The 19,366-nt window shown below is 40.0% G+C and overlaps 1 protein-coding gene across 2 annotated transcripts in view; it reads right to left on the reverse strand.

Moving 5' to 3' along the window:
• The window catches only part of col4a2 (collagen, type IV, alpha 2), a 62,575-nt gene that overhangs the window by 26,790 nt on the left and 16,419 nt on the right, over positions 1-19,366 (reverse strand). For both annotated transcript variants that reach the window (XM_067515700.1, XM_067515699.1), the window contains exon 4: positions 9,107-9,187. In XM_067515700.1, coding sequence (XP_067371801.1) covers positions 9,107-9,187 — 81 coding nt within the window. The remainder of the gene's footprint in view (positions 1-9,106; positions 9,188-19,366) is intronic.

Below are 19,366 nucleotides of genomic sequence, written 5' to 3' on the forward strand. Positions count from 1 at the left end.
GAGATGGCATAACTAGCACTTAAGCTGCTTAATTTATTTTCTTTGTTTAGCCATTCAATCATTCGGCTACTTTGAAACCAGTTTAGAATAGAATTAATATGTTTAGACTGAGAAAATGTGTGCTTGAATGCCATTAAACCGAGCATGTGCCCTTGCATGTGCCAGATCTACCCAAGGGAGGGCTGCTAATGACCAGCGGTTAGACTTAACTCTGTGTGAGAGTCTGCATGTGTGTTGTGAGTGTGTGTTGAAGTTCAAGACTCAAGGGGGGGATCCTAGGGTGAGAACAGAACAGACTGGACCTCCAGCTATCCCGAGGGTCTCTGCAGCCCAACACCTGTGCGATTGCCTCATGTTAGAGGAATGAAACGTCTCCAGTCTGAGGTCCAAGAACATGTGTGTCTAAACAGGACACAGCTGCAATTTGTGTGTGCATGTGCATGTAGGTGAGAAAGAGCAAGAAATGAGGTGTTGCCCTCAACTTAGAGGCCATCCACTTATGTGACTCTATTTGGGGTCTGCACGTGCCTAGAGTGTATATCTGTGTGTATGGAGGTCCATCATAGATGTGCTACCTCTTTAATCCCAGGGTTACATTCATCACTGTCATTACAGTTGCGATACAGCTTCTGTCCATAAAATCCCACCAAGAAAAACATAATTTTCTCAAGCTGTTCTCTGACGTACATTGAACCCAAGGGTACAAAAGTATGTACATTTAATTATATATGAAGTACAACCATTTGAGAGGCTGTGGCAACTATGGTGAAAGTCATATTAGGTAGACAATGGGATCTATTCTTATGTTCATGTTTTTCTCCAGTTTGTTTTAAAGATTAAAGAATTAGTCGAATTACTACAACATTTTAGACTAAGGCTATTTTCAGGCAGTTTTGAAAACATTACAAAGTAGCAAATTATCAAAACCTAAGATAAATGTGTGCAATGAGAACCAAGTCTGGACATACAGTATAATTCTAATGTTCTAACACTTTGCTGTGATTCAGAGCTGTTGTGGAATTCAATGACTCGCATCACGTTAAGGAATACCCATAAAATCCTTATGGTCTCTTTCTGTACCCTCTGACTTACTCAGCTGGCTCAGCCCACACTCCATTTTTGCTGGCCCAAAAAACAAAATTCATTCTCCCACATGGGAATGCAGCACACACTGCTATTCCTGCTGCATTGCACATTCCTGTATAGTTTGCGAAGGGGAATTTAGGGCAAAGACCCATGCATGAATGCCTTATCGGGTGGGTATAGTTTTTACACATATAAAAAGTGTAAAAAGTGCAGATGTTGGCTACTGCGGGAAATGTTTGACCTTAACTTTGTGCCATGGCAAAAGCAGAAGAGTCATTTTTTTTACAATATTTAAAAAATTAAATTAAATAAAAATTCACAGTGATGAGCACATGTTGCACATTGCCAGGGAAAACCAAATCCCTGCATCAGAAAATGCTGAAAATGATGGATTTCACAGAAAAGTGAAATTCTGTGCAAATAAATATGATATGTAGGATATGTAATAGTTTGCCACTAGGCTCGGGGACAGGTTTCACAACACAACATGCTGTGTCTGTGATGAGCTCTGAAGATCCTGTCCTTTGTCCTGTCTACTAAAACTCTAAATCAACTGATTGCCTTAAATCTCAGTGATCAGTGCTGAGGTATGATTGAGTTTAGAGTCCAGGGAGGCAGCAACGTCCCAGGTACAATCACATTACATGTTCTCACCCATGATAACACAGTCAGGCTAAAGATGGCAACACAAGGCCGGAGTCCACAGTTTAAATATACACTGTGCTACTGAATGGCTGCACTGTCAGTAGCACAATCCAAATAATCTCTTTTACAGGTGTAAGAAGAGCGACACAGTGACAATATGAAGGTCAACGTGTGCCTGAAGTTAATATAATGAAATCTTTTTTTGTGCCTCTTTCATTCACAAACATGCATCTGTCAACCGATTGTTTCCAAGAGAGTAAACATAAGAGAAAGAGGTGGAGGAAGAGAAATAGTGTTAAGGTTTTAGAACTGTCATTGTCACAAGCATTGTGTCTTAAAAAGAACCTAAAATATATCCTTCCCACACGTAAAATCATGGACACGGATTATACCATCTTATTTGCACCTGGATGAAAAACTACAGCCCCCACTGATGGACACAATGGACCAACACTGGCTGGGTATTCACGTCCCTACTGATACAATCGACCCCGTGACATATGGAGGACAGTGACCATTGCTACACTGTGATTGGACAATACACCAGTGTCACACTTCGACATTTCTTACCCGGAGGCAGCCGTGAATAGGCTACCTAACTTCCGTTGCAAGTCATTACATAGGAACAACTGCAGAAACTAAAACTTGAGCTTTTATGGCAAAGTTTGTGTTCAGAGCAAGAACAGACAAACTTGTCGAAGATGGGTGCAGGTTATTAGGGGAGATGCTGCAAAGAGGTAGCAGGTACATTTGAGGTCAGGACTTCACTCTGGTTCTATATATTTAAGCAGGCAGCACTCGGCTCATAGACAAAGTTGTCCCAAGCTGCTTTTCGTTTAACAATGTTGTCGCACCACAGAAAGGGGAGAATGTCTATGAAAGGGAAAGTAAACATTCAGCTGTGGAGGAAACGGTGCTGCTCCACCGCAGGCAAGAAAGATTGAAGAAAGACATAAAGGATGTATAATGTTACCTGCTGGTGGAAGTTTAAACCCGTTTTCATTTTCAGTCTGTTCTATCGGCTCTAATTTAAAGCCACCCAACTTAGTAAGCTTCACAACCTTCTACACAAACTATAAAAATAATTCCATTTACATGTGTAAGGTACCACATAACATAACGTTAAACCTCTTTGTCTAAGATGCAATTATGTTGCACGTGATTGTCACTGCGTTGCACAGAGTAAAGCGGAAATAGGTTTACCCATTCACTAAGTACTTCCATTTTTTTGTCTTTGTTTGGAAAGTGCTCAGTCAATGTTCTCCTCTATTACAGCATACAGATTCTTCATCTTAGTGCTGTACATATCCAATTGTGTGTGTTCCCCTGTGTTTGTGTATACATATGTATGTAGTGGTATGTGTGTTTCTTTCAAAAAGAGATCCTGCTTTGTCCACACCAACAATAGTTCCCTTGTTCCTAAAAAGCACCCATCGTCTTAAAATGTGAGAGTGAACCAATTTTACGGGCTCCTTAAGCCGGACGACAGCTGGGTGAAGGACGGTGGGTCAAACTTGGCTCTGCCAATGAAAGAGCAAAGGGAGAAGGAATTTCTTTTTATTATAGAGACCAAAATGTCATTGGAGAAATATGATGTGATCCATGAAATATGGAGAGCAGTTTTGTGTATGAAAGTCGTACTGTGGGTTGATATTCCTGTTAATTGCCCTTCAACTAAAGTTTGCTCCTTTAATACACTACAGAAAGACAAACTCACACTAATCATTTACAGTTTAAGCTGGTTAATATGGTAGGATTGGTAAATAAATAAATAGTGGCCCTGCACTAACTGGCCCAGAGAACAAATTTTAAGAAATACATTTTCCATCTTTGGCAAAATTGCTGCTTAATATGCACAGACTGTTCTCAATCTAAGATAAGGAATGTGTCAAGTGTGGAGATGACGTGATAGTGATGTCTCACTATCACATTTAACAGTTTCACACAGTGGCTGAGATGTCTTTAAAATCTTTGACCTCCAGCACCAGCTACCAAATAAATGTCTCTCCATGTTTTGTCTGGTACATCATTGTACTGTGTTAACCAAACAGCTGGTTTCTGTCTTGTGGGTGTGTGGGTTGGTGTTTGTGTCTCCCCAGACATTTCCTACTGCTCCATAGCTTAAATTTTCACCAGCCGCATATCTCGTCTGAAATCCTCTTTCCAGCAAACTTGGGAAAAGAAAATCCTTCTGTCCAAGAGCTTTAGTGATAGCAACAGGTTTGTTCCTTGTTCCCTGTACTCCCACTCTCACAGACATGCACAATTTTTCATCATTACTCCACAGTTGGTAGTTGTTCATTGACAGGCCCAGTCAAGGTCAAGGTCAGGGGATGGCAGGAATGGATAAGACTCCTGATTGCAGGTATCATCAAATCATTTTATCAACTCTTTTCCTCTACTGCAAGACAGCAAAGTAGTTCCCATCTCAGAAGAAGAAATGTTGGGGTGCAATCTAAGTCAAGTTCAAGAGGTAATTTTATACTGTATATCAGGGCACTGGAAAATGCCTTCATTCAAAAGATTCCTTTTGCTGTTGTCATCCTGTCCCTACAGAGGCAGGGAAGTACATGATAGTCATCGGTATTGGAATCAGAGGGTAGGTAGGGGCTTGTTTTCACGGAACAAGGAAATATTTGCCATTAATAGCTAGCGTCAAACATACAGACATTTTTGTTCCCACAAAAACAGAGGCAGTCTATATTAAAAAAAGACCAGTGGACTGTCATTGTGCTCAGCTTCCTGAGATTTGTGTCATTTCCTGATCGACATGAGCTGTTGGAGCTTTTCCCATGGTGGAAAGGATAGTGTCTCTCAATCTGCATAATGTAGCATCTGTGATGGTTGTCCTACCACATCCTCCCGTCTCACTCCGTACTTCTCTTGCTTTTTCTTTATCTCTTCACGCCCACGGTAGAATGAGAAGAGACGGTAAGGTCATGCTGACGCAGGATGCTACTGTTTCCAAAAGTGTCTGTGAAATCGGTCTACGCTCCTTGTTTGTTGGAACTGAAGAGCCCAAGCACAAAAGACAGTGCTGATTGGCTAAACACAGTTTCTGGGCAGAGCGCAGGGTTCCTTAAGTTAAGATTTATTTGCTACCCTGGTTCATGCATTACAGGCAACGAGCAGTTCTTCTTTTATAGCGCCACCTCACTTATGACTCCTGGGATTTTTCCCAGCATTCCTACATGTGCCATCTCTGTTTTGTGACTACACCTTTTAAGTGTTGTGAACCCTTTCTGCTGGTTGTCCCTAATGTATATTCTGATTCTTTCACTTTAAGAAGCGCATCTAATCTCAAGAGTCCAATCCACTAATGATGCAGACGAATAGTGACGACTTTTGGAAGCGTGCTTTGAGGAGCTTGATGTTTTTCTCTGCCAGGCGAGTGGGTGGTATGGCAGAGAGTCAGTTTGCCAACTCTCTGCTCTTACCCTAAAACTGAACATCCATAAAATTATCAAATTACAAACAAGCCATTTAATTCTTCCAGTATCTTACACGCTCTCACACTCTCTCTGTCTCTGTTTGGATTTGTGTCCACCTTCACACCTGACTTCTCAATTTTTAAAGTATGTCATGTCTACTGGACAAAGCAGCATATGGGAATTCAAGCATTCATTCATGGAATACAGACACAAAGTCCCATCAGCATTTATTTGCAGCAATGTTTCTGGCCACATAATGAATATACACACACTGACCACTTTATTAGATACACCTTGCTAGTACTGGGTTGGACCCTCTTTTGCCATCAGAACTGGTAAACTTCTTTGTGGCATAGATTTGACAAGGTGCTGGAAAAATTTTCTTGAGATTTTAGTCCATACTGACAACACAGCATCACAGAGTTGCTGCAGATTTGTTTGGCTCCAAATCAATGATGCGAATCTTCTGTTCCACCACATCCCAAATGTGCTGTATTGGTTTGAGATCTGGTGACTGTGGAGTACATTTGAGGACAGGGGAATTCATTGTCATGTTCAACAAACCAGATTGAGATATTAGCTTTGTGATATAGTAATTACCTGTAGCTTCTCTACAGGTGAAAGTGTTCACATAAATGTTCTCATAGGACCCATTGCTCATGCAATAATACTAATTCTACCTTTAACATTTCTTATACTGATTATTAGGTCACAGGCACACTATTTTGGTACACATTGAAGCATTGTGAAAAGGAGATAAAATATAGAAAGATAAAAAAGTTGGACACATTGATGGTCCTGCTCCAATAAGAAAATCCAACTAGTTCACAGAACTTCCAAACCAAGATGCTGACATGACAGGCAGCACCTACCCATGAACAACCCTCACTTTATTAACACAGCTGTTGCAAGTGTGAGCCAATCCAGGCAGCTGTGAAGGATCAGTCTGGCCGTTCAGTACGGTGTTAATCACTAAGAATGTCCTCAGGGAAAGATTTAGTACGAAAGGAGATGGACGCAAAACAGAATTGGCATGGGATGAACATGTGGGAATCTATCATAGTTTCCGTAGTATTGACTAACAAGTACAGATGTTGGGTAGTGAAATAGGGGGGGAAATGCAGTTTGTCTGTACGAGGCACTTAGGCTTTGGCAACAATTAACAAATTCATCCAATCAGCTATAAGATCACAACTACCTGGCTTACATTTCAGTAACAAATGGTTAAAGGAAAAAAATCAGTGTGGGTGAGAAATGTTTGCAGAATTCATATTTGGTAGACTTGGTGTTTGCTTCTCAGTTTCATAGACTAAGCAGGTTGCTTGATGCTGAACTATGACTGCGTAAAGAAAAGCTCTTTCACTGTTTTGGCACTTTCTTCACACAGGATGTGTCTGCATGCACTTGAGTAACCTAGTTACCAAGAGAAACCAGGGTTCTGGGAACAAGTTTACATGCACTGGGAGCTACAGTGTGTAATGATTTTTTGTATCATTTTTTGTAGAAATGTGCTCCAAAACTTATCTTAATGTGGAGACGTGCCGTCAAAACCTTCTGTGATCCAGAAACACAGACCATAGAACAGCAGTGCAGATATTCGCTTCTGCAGGTTTTCGTTTGGCTTTTACGTTTTGCAGCATTCTTATTGATTGTAATTTAATAAAGACGAGTACCTGAAGGGCAGAGGAGAGTGTGGTTGAGTGTAAAGAGTGAAGCAGAGATTAATTTGGAGTTTCATACTACTGCTTTCTTAAGTTGTATATTGTAGCTTTAAGCAACCTGGTTACTGGACATCAGTGTATACACGCAGTAGATAAATAATCTGATTTCTACTACACCCCTGACTCATTTTAGAAATGTAGTTTACAAAGTTTACCTGTATAGTGATGGAAAATGCTTTTTCCTGAGTTTTTCTTCGATTTTATTGCTCTCTCTTTGTGTGTGTGTCTGATAGAGGAGTAGGGGAAGAAAAGACATACAAATGACATACAAAAGAGTTCGTTTTCACAGCGCACTCTGTGAAATATATAAATATATATATAAAATGTAAGTTTTTGTCGGACTTTCGGCTGGACTTGAGAGCCATTCCTCCATGTAAGGATCTCTTCTTTAATCTAGCTGCTCCTCTCCCATGAAGGTAGCGGAGGAAGAGAAATGTGGCCTGCTGACCCAGACTTTTGCATTCTTCAGATGAGGAATGTTGAACTTCCTCTCTCTGTCTCTCTCTGTGACTTCTTACAGGATTTCCTGTATCCACAGCAAGTTTGGATGTCAAACGTCAGATCTACTGGAACGCTGGTCTGGTAAAGTCTTAGTGTGTGTCAAACTACAGTTGCTACTGTGAAGCATTCCTGTCTTCACCTATGTCTCCCTCAGGAGCGGTTACTTACTGGTAGGAGCTTATTTTCATTTGATCAGTTTCAGTCCTTGACTTTTCCGCGTCACACAGCTGTACTGAGGCATTTATAGCTCACAAATGATCACTCATTTTAAGGTTGGACAAACAAAGGAAACGGACAAATGTATACTGTCCGTCTTTAAAAAGTACATAATGTTACTTTTTAAATTGTTAAAAAGTACAGTGCATCTACGCCTTGTAAAATCCCCATCTTTTCCAGGAAATGAAATCATAAAAATGTAAACACATTTACATCTTTGGAAATATAATCTAATAAAAAACAACAAAAAACTATAATATAACTATCAGCATGGTTTGTTTAGTAGATATTTGTTGGATGTTGACCCAACCAACAATCTTATCCATGTTGTGTTTCTCCAGCTCAACGAGCAAGTACTGCACTCAGAGTGCAGGTGGGATTTTGAAGTTCTTTACGTCAGTAACTCATGTAAACTTCTGTGTCCCTATCCCAAAGAAATAATATGTAGACCAAATGAAACCTTGTTTATTTTCATGAGTAAGCACAAGGACCATAGTGGAAAGTATTGTAGTTGTCTGAGCCTTGGAGTTACAAACTTAAAGAAAGTGAAGTCACCATCAGAAACCTGTCTGAAGCCAAAAGCACTTTTAGTCATGCAGTCACTGTAAGTTTGTTATCTCAGCATGTTTAGTCTATGTCTGTCTCACTGATTTAAATACGCCTGGATAAGGCCCCTTTTTCTTTTTTATTTCTGTTTCCATTTGTCTTCCTAACAAGTCTCCCACACTCCAGACACTCGCTCTACACTAATCTCTTCTTTTACCGAGGGTAAATGTGTGAATTTTAAACCTCAGTTTTATGATACATAGAGATAAGTATGATAAGTATTTCACCATAATGAGTTTCAGCAGCACAGGCATTCAGCCATGTGGAGTTCTATTTCAATCTGATTCATTCACATCTTCTAACATGTTTACATTGCATTGGTTTTGGGCCATAATAAAACACGATGCGCTGATACATTTAAGCTCACTGTGTGTAAGAACCATCATTTATTGTTATGAAGGTCCATCTATTTTGTATTAGCTCCCTAACTCAGAGCAACATATGACAAATCTAAACAGGGTGGGTACTCTCCTTGTGTTTGAAGGATACGCTGGTCAGAACAAGTAAAAAGACACAAAGAAGTTTGCTGGGTGTGTAAATATAAAGCAGGATACAACTTCTATCCTTTATGCAAGAGAATGTGAGGCCATTTCAAATATATAATATAGCACAGGGAAACTGTGAGCTTCAAGTTTCCTCAAGACAGTAATGGAGGAAACATAAACATTACTATTCTAAGTTGTGCACTATGAGCAAGGTTGAGATGGGAGGAAGCTATTCACATTCATCAACCAACTTAATGAAATTCCAATCGTCCAAGGAATTTAGACAGAATCCTGTGTGGTCATGGCCTTATTTGGTATTGCAGAACATAGAGGTTAAAGAAGAGAGGAAGAAAGAAACATGAAGTGATAGTGTTTATGGAGCTATTTCGAAGAGTAGTTACAGTTTTGGACTTACCCTGGCACCTTTCTCTGGGAAACATTTACAGCCACTGCTGCAGTCCCTTCCTCCGCAGGGTTGGCTGGTCTTCTTCAAGCCCTGTCAGACACAAAACAGACAACACGAAGGTTAGAGCTGGGCTATCAGAGGCCTGGCTACAGCCATCGAACATGCTGAAAAGCAACATTTTCTGTCTAATTCACTTTTGTGTCACTGCGCCGTAGCAGCTTTTCTCTTTGAGCATTACATTGTTTTGTACTGTAGATGCAATCGGTTGTGTTTTTGTACACCATGGTTTGTGAATACACTCGTTGTTTATGCTTGCGGCTCTGTCATATGTATAATAGTTGAAGTGCCATTCACGCAGTTTTGTGTATTGGTCTGGGGTGCAAAAAGGATGTTGTGGATGTGGCACATATGACTCATAAGGGACATCCAGACATAAAGGGCTGCTATGTGCACACGAAAATCCTTTTTGTGTGGCTGGGTCCAGCCACTGATAGAAACAATTTGTCTTTGGATGTCTGCATTCCAACATATCCACTTATAATCACAGGCTAATGTGTGACATGACTCAAACACACACGGGGAAGTGGGAACATGACGTGATCAAAAAAGCTGTCGCTAAAATGGGATTTTCCAAACAACAGGTCAGAAGTGTCAGGACCTCCAGCTAACGGAGATATCTGAACACATCATTTAAGCCTAAGAGTCTTTTCACATGAAACATACCAGTTCAACCTGCTCCTTTGGGATCACATTTCATATTCATCAGAGGCAAAACAATTTGAACCCTTGGTAAAAATATAGACACAACATAACATCTTGAGAACTATACCTTCATCCTCAATGCTGCATTACTTTCTGAAATTAACCAGTCACTGAATCAAATGTCCCTTAAATTGATCTGTGGGTTAATCAGTGATCATTTAAGCCCTTCAGAACAGTTTCCATTTACCGGATTCATGGAAACATAGCTTTTCAATTGTACTGGTGAACCCTTCCTGTGGTGCCTGATGGGAAATTGAATCAAACTCAAATTCACGCTTCCAAAATTTAGCCAACATGTAAAATCGGCTCACTAGTGACATTTTAATTACCATAATATGGGTGAAACTTTGACTGTAGACATGCAGAAAAGCTCTATGTAGCTGGTTGTGATGTCTCTGCCTTGCGTCAACCTACGTCCTCCACCTACACAGCAATACCATAGCCTGCTTAGGCAGCAAATACCTCCATATCCTCCCCTCTTTCTTGTCAAAAAATGAGCACTTTATGCCCACAGTGGCAACAAAGTAGATAAAGAATCAGAATAATTCTCTCTCTTCCTTTTGACACCAGATCCCAGCAGTGCCACTTACAAAGGCCACATTGAGACCCTCCTCTCACACAAAGACCTTCTTTTACCATAGAGACGCCGTCTTTTAATGATCCCCTATCTCCACAACAAAAAGACCCTCTTCTCTTGCCTTAAGGAATGCACAAGGCTGCACGTCTTTGTTAACTATCAGTGGATCTGAGGGGTTCCTTTCAAACTGCTGTTTGATATAGCTTAGACATGCTGTGATGGGTTTAATTTAGCCTGCACACTACAGTGACAGACTTAGTCTGTCCACAAACAACATTCTTTACTTATTTCTCTAATTTTGAACTGGCTGTATGAAAGAGAGTATATTTAAACCGAGCATCTTCTGCACAATGAGCACCATGGCAACGATTTGAGAGTCTAGTATGGAGACAAAAAAAAAAGAAGGTCATATCGTCCCAAAAAGGATGCAGCATAGTCACGGCATGACCTTTCTCCACTTTGAGGTGGAAATCCAAGACATAGACAATAGACTGCGTCACCTCCGCAAAGACACACAAAGGAATGGTTTCCATAAAGGCAAGTGCACATTATGGAGCAATGCACCCTCAATCCAACTTTACACTTTACAGGCTCAAAATAGCTGATGGCTGTTTTATCAGGAGACAATAGGATTGTGCTGCAGTATCCTGTTTTCTCCACCCACCATCACAACAACCCCCTCTTCGTCCAAACATTTTTCCATAGCTTTGGTACACCCTGGAAACAAATGGGATAATATGTGGCTTCATTTGCATCAAGGCAACTAAATGCTCCAAGCATTTCTCAGTCTTTCTTAAGGTGTTTTCACACCTGTAGTTTGGTTCATGTGGTGTAGACCAAGGCAAGTAGAATGTTGACTTTTAGTTCTGGTCCAGGTTGAATCAGACAGTTAAGTCAATCATTCATCAATCATCTCAAGCATCTGGAGGCAGGAAAAAAACTTTACACAACAGTTTTCACATATGCAATAGTTTTGCTCAAAGCCTGTGAACAGAATGTGATGCATAAAATTTACCAACAAACAAGAAAAAGAGCTACAGTGTGATTACTATTTCTTTCACTTGTGTCAGTTTTTAATTAGAAACTGCCCAAATTCAAAAATACAGTATTACACATAAGCCACTTTATTAAACAGAGTAACTAAGTGCACCAGACTAAACTAGTAAGCTGCTACTGAAACACTTTTGGTAAATTAAAAAAAAAGTTAATTCACAGTGTGAAATCAAAATCGATGTCACAATAGTATTAAAATAGAAATGTAAAAGTCAACCTACAAATAGTAGTGAGGTGGTGCACCAGTAGTGGGACTGGCTCCTCCTGTACATATGTTAAAATGATCCCCATGTTACTCCTGTTGAGTCAGGTGAGCACCTTGCATCATTGTTTAGGTGTGTGTGAAGCAACGTTGTAAAGTACTTAAGATAAAAGAGCTGGGATTTACTATTTTACTCATTTACTATTCAATCTTAACACTGGAAAACTGAATATGGCGATAGATTAGATTTCATCTGTGAATGAAAAAAACATGGCAAGAGGCTAGGATACACTGCTACAGTGTGTGTAATATCTGGTGGTCTTTTTGCCCCAGATGTACAGATGTACTGATATAAAATAAAATAAATAAAACACAGATACACTCTATACATTCCATAAAGATTAATAATGTGCGACTAATTTTTCTTTCAATATCTTTGTTGGGCTGTCAGACCACCGTGGATATGATGGAGAATTACAAGCGAAGAATCGTCCAAGGATCCAGTTTGCTTTAATTTTTTTACTTGCGGCTCCTTGTTTACAGTACGTTTCTGCAGTGCTGATTATATCTCACATTTTGTAAACTACCTTCTTGGGGAATCCACTGAAATCCTCTCGCCTCCACAAAATCATAGTCCTGTGCAAACAGAATGTGTAACCACGCTTCCCACAAAAAAAATTAGTGTACCACATGCACATGACTAAAGAGAAATAAAATGTGTTATACCAGTTAATGTGGAACAATGAACTATGTCCGTCAAAGTAACATGAGGATTGGTTTTTACAGCCAACATAGTGTGACCAAGATTCAGAGGTTTTAACCAAGCTGCAGTAACATGCCTCAAACGTTAAAGACAAGAAGTAGATATATGCTGTATTTATATACTGAGACTGAATCAGCCTCTATGTAAAAATAAAGACAGAGAGGCTGGATTTGTATGATAGATCACTGTTGTGCATCTATGGCCCTGCATGTATATATGTACAGGAGAGTAGGAGGAGTAGGAGAGTGTACTACATAGTCTCCTACACAAAATCCACATTCTGAATAACCGATAAAACATGAGTGGTCGTTTTTTGCAACATGTAGAGATTGAGCTCTTGGGAGTGTTTTCTTCTGTGGCCCCCTGTGGGCAGATTAATGGCCTTCTTTTCTTTCCTTTTAATGGCTCATTCCAAATGTGTACCTAGCCCTTATACTGTATGAACTAAAAGCAGCTGGGTCAAAAGCGCTATTACACACACTGAGTTTTTCTCTCTTACTCTGCTGAAACACATACCTTGTTTACAATGCTATTACAAAGAAAAAAGCAGGGCTTATTTGCCTTTGTCAATACAGAGAAAAAATGTTTGATCAGGTAGCTACAGATACCCTAACCTGCCTTTATTAGGCAACTGTGTACTTTTAAGTGTCCTGTAATATTTCCTCCACCTGTCAGGGTATTTTGGGGTACACAGTCACCAAGGCTGAGTTAACTGCTAAAGTACTAAACACCAGACTATTTTGTGGCATTACTGGTAGGTAGGCAACCATCACCTTGTAACTTAGACCACTGTTTCAAACAACACATCTCATTTTCCACCTATCTGCCAAGTTTTCCTTTTTTTGTAAGCATTTGATCAATTAGAATCAACGTATTGATTTTTGGTTTGCTTATTAGTTAAAAGCTACAATATGCATCTAACATGAGACTGGAAATGGATGCACTTTGCTCTGCCCAGCCACTCCCTACTCTGCTATGCCCTTGTACCGTCTGCTACACTTCACACTGATTTGCATAGCCCTCCTGGCATTAGTCATTAACAAGTTCTACTAAATGAGAAGAGTGCAATATTTACTAACTAAGCAGAAATTGTTTAAAAAGAAAGTATCGCAGCACTGCAGGCAGTACTGTTCTGTGAATCTGACTTTATAGGAGATACAACAGCACATTTCCACAATAAGATATACATCACTTCCCGTAACCTTAATTGATGTTATATTAAAAAAATATATCGAGTTGTTGATAGCTAACTAATCACTACTCTATACCCTTTTAAATTGTACCACCATGATAGAACATATTCAGACATGATTGTGGTTGGTTTGTGTGGACTGTCTGCGGTCAGCATGACTCTCTCTGGTCTTGGTTTTTCCATGTACTGCATACAATAGGTGTACCACAGGCATAACCACTCCCTAACACATCCTGTCAATGTCAGAAGCCAAAATCAACACAGCATCTGAGCTACAAGAACACAACGATGAGACACAATTTTCAGACAAAACAATCTGCAGGCAAAATAAAAGTACGGATGAAAAGGAGCAGTGTCAGCTAGAATTAACAAGGCACTGTGGTGCTTTGACCATAGAGTCTGCTAAACTCGAGAGGCCAGAGGAAAAAAAGGGAGATCATAAATCCAGATAATGTTAAACATAATACTGAATACATAATTCCTACATGGCTAAAAGAAATGTGCATGCCACCAAAAGAAACAAGACAGAAAAACAGACACGGATTTTGAAATCTCAGAAATTGGAGTTAATGCAATTTGGGCATAAAACATCCATTCAAAGGAATCCAGGAAATACATCAGGAAGCCAACCCTGTATAAACAGGACCCAGTAAATAAGACATAAACACACAGACACACAAACAGAGAAGAAGAAAAATGTGAGTCCATGATGTCAACAAGGCTGTAAATTCCACATATCCCTCCATAAATTACTCTTTAAAACATCCTATGATTGCAAAATGTTAAAGGTAAAACATAAATTAGAGATGTGCATCAAGAATAGACTGAAGAATGACCTAAATTTTGAGTAGTGACGAAAATACATTTCAAAGGAGTTCATCACTTCCTGTTATCAAAGGTGCCAAATATTTTTGTTTGCAGATCTCATAGCTTGGACAAAACTCTAAAGTCTTTACATGTACACAGACATTATTTCTCAATTGTCTTTGTGTAAACATCCTTGACACCTGAGAAGGATCTGGCAACAGCAATGACTCTGAACGTCAGGTAATGGAAATGACAAACTGGCTTCGTTTAGATGGTTTCACAATCAAACACACACAGTGTTTATGTGAGACGCCTACTGTGTTTGGATTTCATATCAAATGAACTGGCTGTATGAAAGAGTGCAGATCAGCAAAAAGAGTGTTATCTGAGATTGCTGGTGGCACAGTTTGTACCCTGTACGATACAGATTAAACTGAGTAGAGTGATGTGAAATATGGCTGCTGTGTTAAGGGTAATAAAGACTCCCATACGGTCCCCTGTGACGATATGGGGTTGACTTAAGGCATATCTGTCAGGGGTTGGTGCTCGTCCTTAACAAAGCATCTGACCCGCGGCCTTTCCACTTTGACCTACTACTACTACTACTACTACTACTACTACTACTACTACTACTACTACTACTACAACTACTTCTAATTCTACCCTTTTAAAATTACTCTTTAGGTGTAGTGCACCCTTAGAAGGTTGCTACAATTACCGCCACACATAAAAACACATAAGTAATTAGACATGGAAACGTCATTAACCTCAAAAGGAGTGGGGAAAGAAAAGTCAATGGCACCATGAATCTGGAGAAATTTAACTAAAATAAGCCATTCCAGGTTAATGTGAAGTTTGCTTGATGGGGAGATCTTGGTCATATACTCATATTCACACCTTTCCTGCACATTTTGTCATTGGGTTGCAACATTTTCTCTGTAAGGTGAAGAAAGACAATTTCAAAGAGAACAGAAGCAGAAAACCAACAGAGTGGTGCTACTAGGAGTTATAACCTCCACAGGGTATCTTTAATTACATTTCAAAAGAGACTTTTTGTGTGTATATAGTTTTACACGTTACACACTTACACTGTGAATACAAATGTAGCCCAGTGATAAATTTAAATATTTAAAAAATATTAAGTGATTTAAATAGATAAATAAATAAAGTTTGTTAGATAAATAATTATTTACAAATGCACAGATGAATAAGTAAAACTGGGTCAAATTGTATATTTTGTTATATTGGTTGTAAAATGTTTCTGATATAAAATGTTGAATTCATGGGTTAAAATGTTTCAAATGTTTTGTTGTATGTGGTATCTATTTGAGGTGATAACGTAGGATTTTATTTTGTTAACGGAAGTGAATGTGAACATGCGCTGAGAACGTGATCAGTAGAGAGAGCGAGAGGATGTTAACGAGCTAACGAGTTAATTGAAAGGAAAAAGTTTGAAGCTGTACGCTAGTAACCTGTGGTAACAGTTTTAGATTGTCAGCTCGATAATCTGTAAGTGTATAGTTTTTTCTGATGGACTAAGTATTTCAACGAGACATACGAAGTGTTTGTCAGGAGAGGACCTGCTCGTCAATTCGATGAGGAGTAGTAACAGCGTCGACCGAGGGAGGCAGCTAGCTAACCAAGCTAACCCAGCTACACGTGTCGTGTTGAACTGTTGCTGATTTGGAGGACAGAGACACCTTTGGACAGGCTCTACAGCTCTACAGACGTCTGACTCGGAGACAAGGACAGAAGGAGTCGCAGGATTGGTTGGATATATTGCTCACCTGTGAAAAAGGTATCACATTTTATTTTGTTTGTTGCTCTAGCTGGAGTGAAGCGGCCACTGAGTTTTTGGTCACAACGCCCCCGAGCACCGACTCAGGCCTGCAACTATTTTTTGGTTTTATTAATTAATTGAGTTTTTGATAAAAGGACAGTTAAACATCTGTGACTCAGGTTAAACAGCCTTGAAGGGTAAATGTATTTTTTTTTGCTTTGATACTGTGGCATATATTTGAGAATATATTTTATTTGTGAATAAGGAATGCAAACATTTTAAGTTATTATATATATTTATATATCTTTTTATTTTTACTTTTCAATTAAATAGGGATTTAAGTTTAAACTATAACTGTTTGTGATGTTATTGCTTCAATAATTTCAGATAGTTCTAAAAAGGTTTCTTAAAGGGGAGTAAACTAGTGTATTTGAAGTTAGTAATAATCTGCTTTTACAGGTGAAACTCAAGGCTATAAAAAAATATTCAAGTAATTAAAATTGTGTTTAGAGCTAAGTAAAAGAACTCAGGGCCCCTCATACACCTAAAAGAGAGTAGACGGGCTACATAAATGGAGGCACCGCTGGGATTAGTCTTGGGTATTTAGTAGGAATAAATACAGATTTGAATATTAATCCAAAACCATGGCAGATAACCCTGACCTAGTTTCTGAGCTGAAAAGATGGTGCAAAGGTGAAGGTTTAGATGAGGCTCATGGGCTATTAGTAATTGTCCCAAAAGAGGTGGAAATAGCATGTATTGAAGAGACCCTTGAGACCATCAAGTGCCTGGGTAGAGTGAGAGTAAGGGGAAGAATCTTTAATGAAGAACTTAACAGCCTTATGGTTCTGTGTGAATGTAAAGAAGCCCTAACTGTAGCAAGTATTCCACCTGAGGTGCACGTTCCTGAAGGTGGAGAAGCATGGACATTAGTGACTATAGATAACGCCCCAGCTGTGGAAGAAAACTTTCAGAGCAAATTAAAATTGCTTTTGCAGGCTGAAGGGAAAACAATGAAGGACATTAGAGCTCTACTCCCAGGTGGACAGCCGTCTGCAAGTACAGCTGATTTAGTGCTACAAGCTTTTGGTGATATTTTGGAAAAAGCTAATAAACCTCTGTCTGAAGGTGGATATCGCAGACTGCGCATCTTCTCAGGAACACATCCTGTTCCATCAGGTGAAGAGCAGCTTGATCATTGGCTGGAGCAAGCCTGGCTCATGGTAGAGGAGAGTGAATGTACAGATAGAGAGAAAAAACGCAGGCTGATGGAAAGCTTAAAGGGTCCAGCACTAGAAATAGCTAAGGCCGTACGAGTCAGTAATCCTGATGCTAGCCCTGCAAAGTACTTAGAGGCAATCGAAAGTGCCTTTGGGACAGCAGAATCAGGTGATGATCTGTACTTTGCTTTTCGGCTGATGCAGCAACAGCCTAAAGAGAAGCTGTCAGATTTTCTCAGACGGTTGGAGCTCGCTCTCTCCAAGGTTGTTAAGAGAGGAGGTCTTCCTCACAGTAACATGAATAGAGCTCGATTGGAACAACTACTGAGAGGGGCAGTTGCTGCTGACCTAATGTTGATCCAGCTGCGTTTAAGGGAAAGAAAGACGGATCCACCCACTTTCTTACAACTCTTGAGTGAAATACGTGCTGAAGAGGAATATGAGGCTTCACGAAGGAAAATTAGCACTTCTGTACATCATATAAACACAAGACAGACTGCTGATGTAAAACAAACAGAGATCCAAAGCCTTAAAGCTGAAATCAAAGAGCTCAAGTCTATTGTTGCATCTGTTGTTGTTCCACCAGCAGAAACCCAAAACAACAGTGATAGTAGGCTTCCAGTCCCACCCTCAGCAGGGGAAAACGATCAAGACAGTGAGCTCAGAGCTTTACAAAAACAAGTAAAAAGATTACAGCTTAAGCTCAGTAAGAAGGTCACAACAGCAGATAGTCCAGTCAGCCCAGCTATTGCTTCAACAGTAGAAGTTGCCCCCAAAGTAGTCAATCTTCCCACCAGAACCTCAAGACCATCTGAGGAGCAGTTTTGCTACCGGTGTGGAGAAAATGGACATTTTGCAGCAAGGTGTCACAATCAAGAGAATCAAAGCAAAGTTATTAAAAGACTGATTCAAGCCCTTAAAGTGTCTAAAGGAATTCAGCCATCTACAAACCTGCCAAGCGATGATAGAAACTGCAGTGTCAAGAAGGGCCTGGTGATAACACCAGAACATGCAAGCCTACCTGAAGGACTGATTGGCCCACCCAGCATAGTACAGTTAAAAGTTAATGGGCATCTCTGTGACGCTCTGTTTGACAGTGGCTCTCAGGTTACTATCATCTTTGAGTCATGGTATCAAGAGCACCTGTGTGATGTTCCAGTACATCCTGTGGCTGGATTGGCTCTCTGGGGTTTGAGTGAATCTGAAGACAGCTACCCGTACCGTGGATATGTTGTAGTGGACCTTGAGTATCCAGCCAAAGTCACTGGCAGTTGTAAAACTATAACTGTTCTGGCACTTATCTGCCCTAGTCCACGGACTACAGAACAGACCCCTGTTATTGTTGGAACCAATACCAGTCATGTCAGAAGTTTAGTGAAACAATGCAGAGACAATGGCTTGGACATCACACAGACACTAGGAATACAAGCAGACAGTGTAGGTGAAATTGCTGATACTGATGCAGATGACAATGTTGGGGTTGTGACCTGGCAAGGCCCTGGTCCTTTGACTCTACACCCAGGTGAAGATCAGCAAATTGTCTGTAAAGTTGACTTTAATCAGCCAGTTGGTAAAGAAATCCTTATGGTTGATTCATCCCCCTCAGCCCAACTCCCAGCCAGTATGCTATTGCAGCCCATGGTTGTGCCAGGTCATGCCATTAATGTTAACAACTTCAGAATCCTGGTCCAAAACCAATCCTTAAAAGAGACAACCATACCAGAAGGAACAATTATGGCACATATGTATCTCACTGAGAGTGTCACAGCTATTCCACTTGAGAAGACACCACCAGTAGGTTTTGATGTCAGCATGATTAATTTTGGAGACTCACCAGTTTCAGAGGAGTGGAAGGAGAGGCTGAAGCAGAAGCTGTCCCAAAGAACAAATGTCTTTTCTCTGACTGAATGGGA

Source organism: Channa argus, chromosome 9, assembly GCF_033026475.1.
Source record: "Channa argus isolate prfri chromosome 9, Channa argus male v1.0, whole genome shotgun sequence".
In the NCBI taxonomy this organism is placed as follows: Eukaryota; Metazoa; Chordata; class Actinopteri; order Anabantiformes; family Channidae; genus Channa; species Channa argus.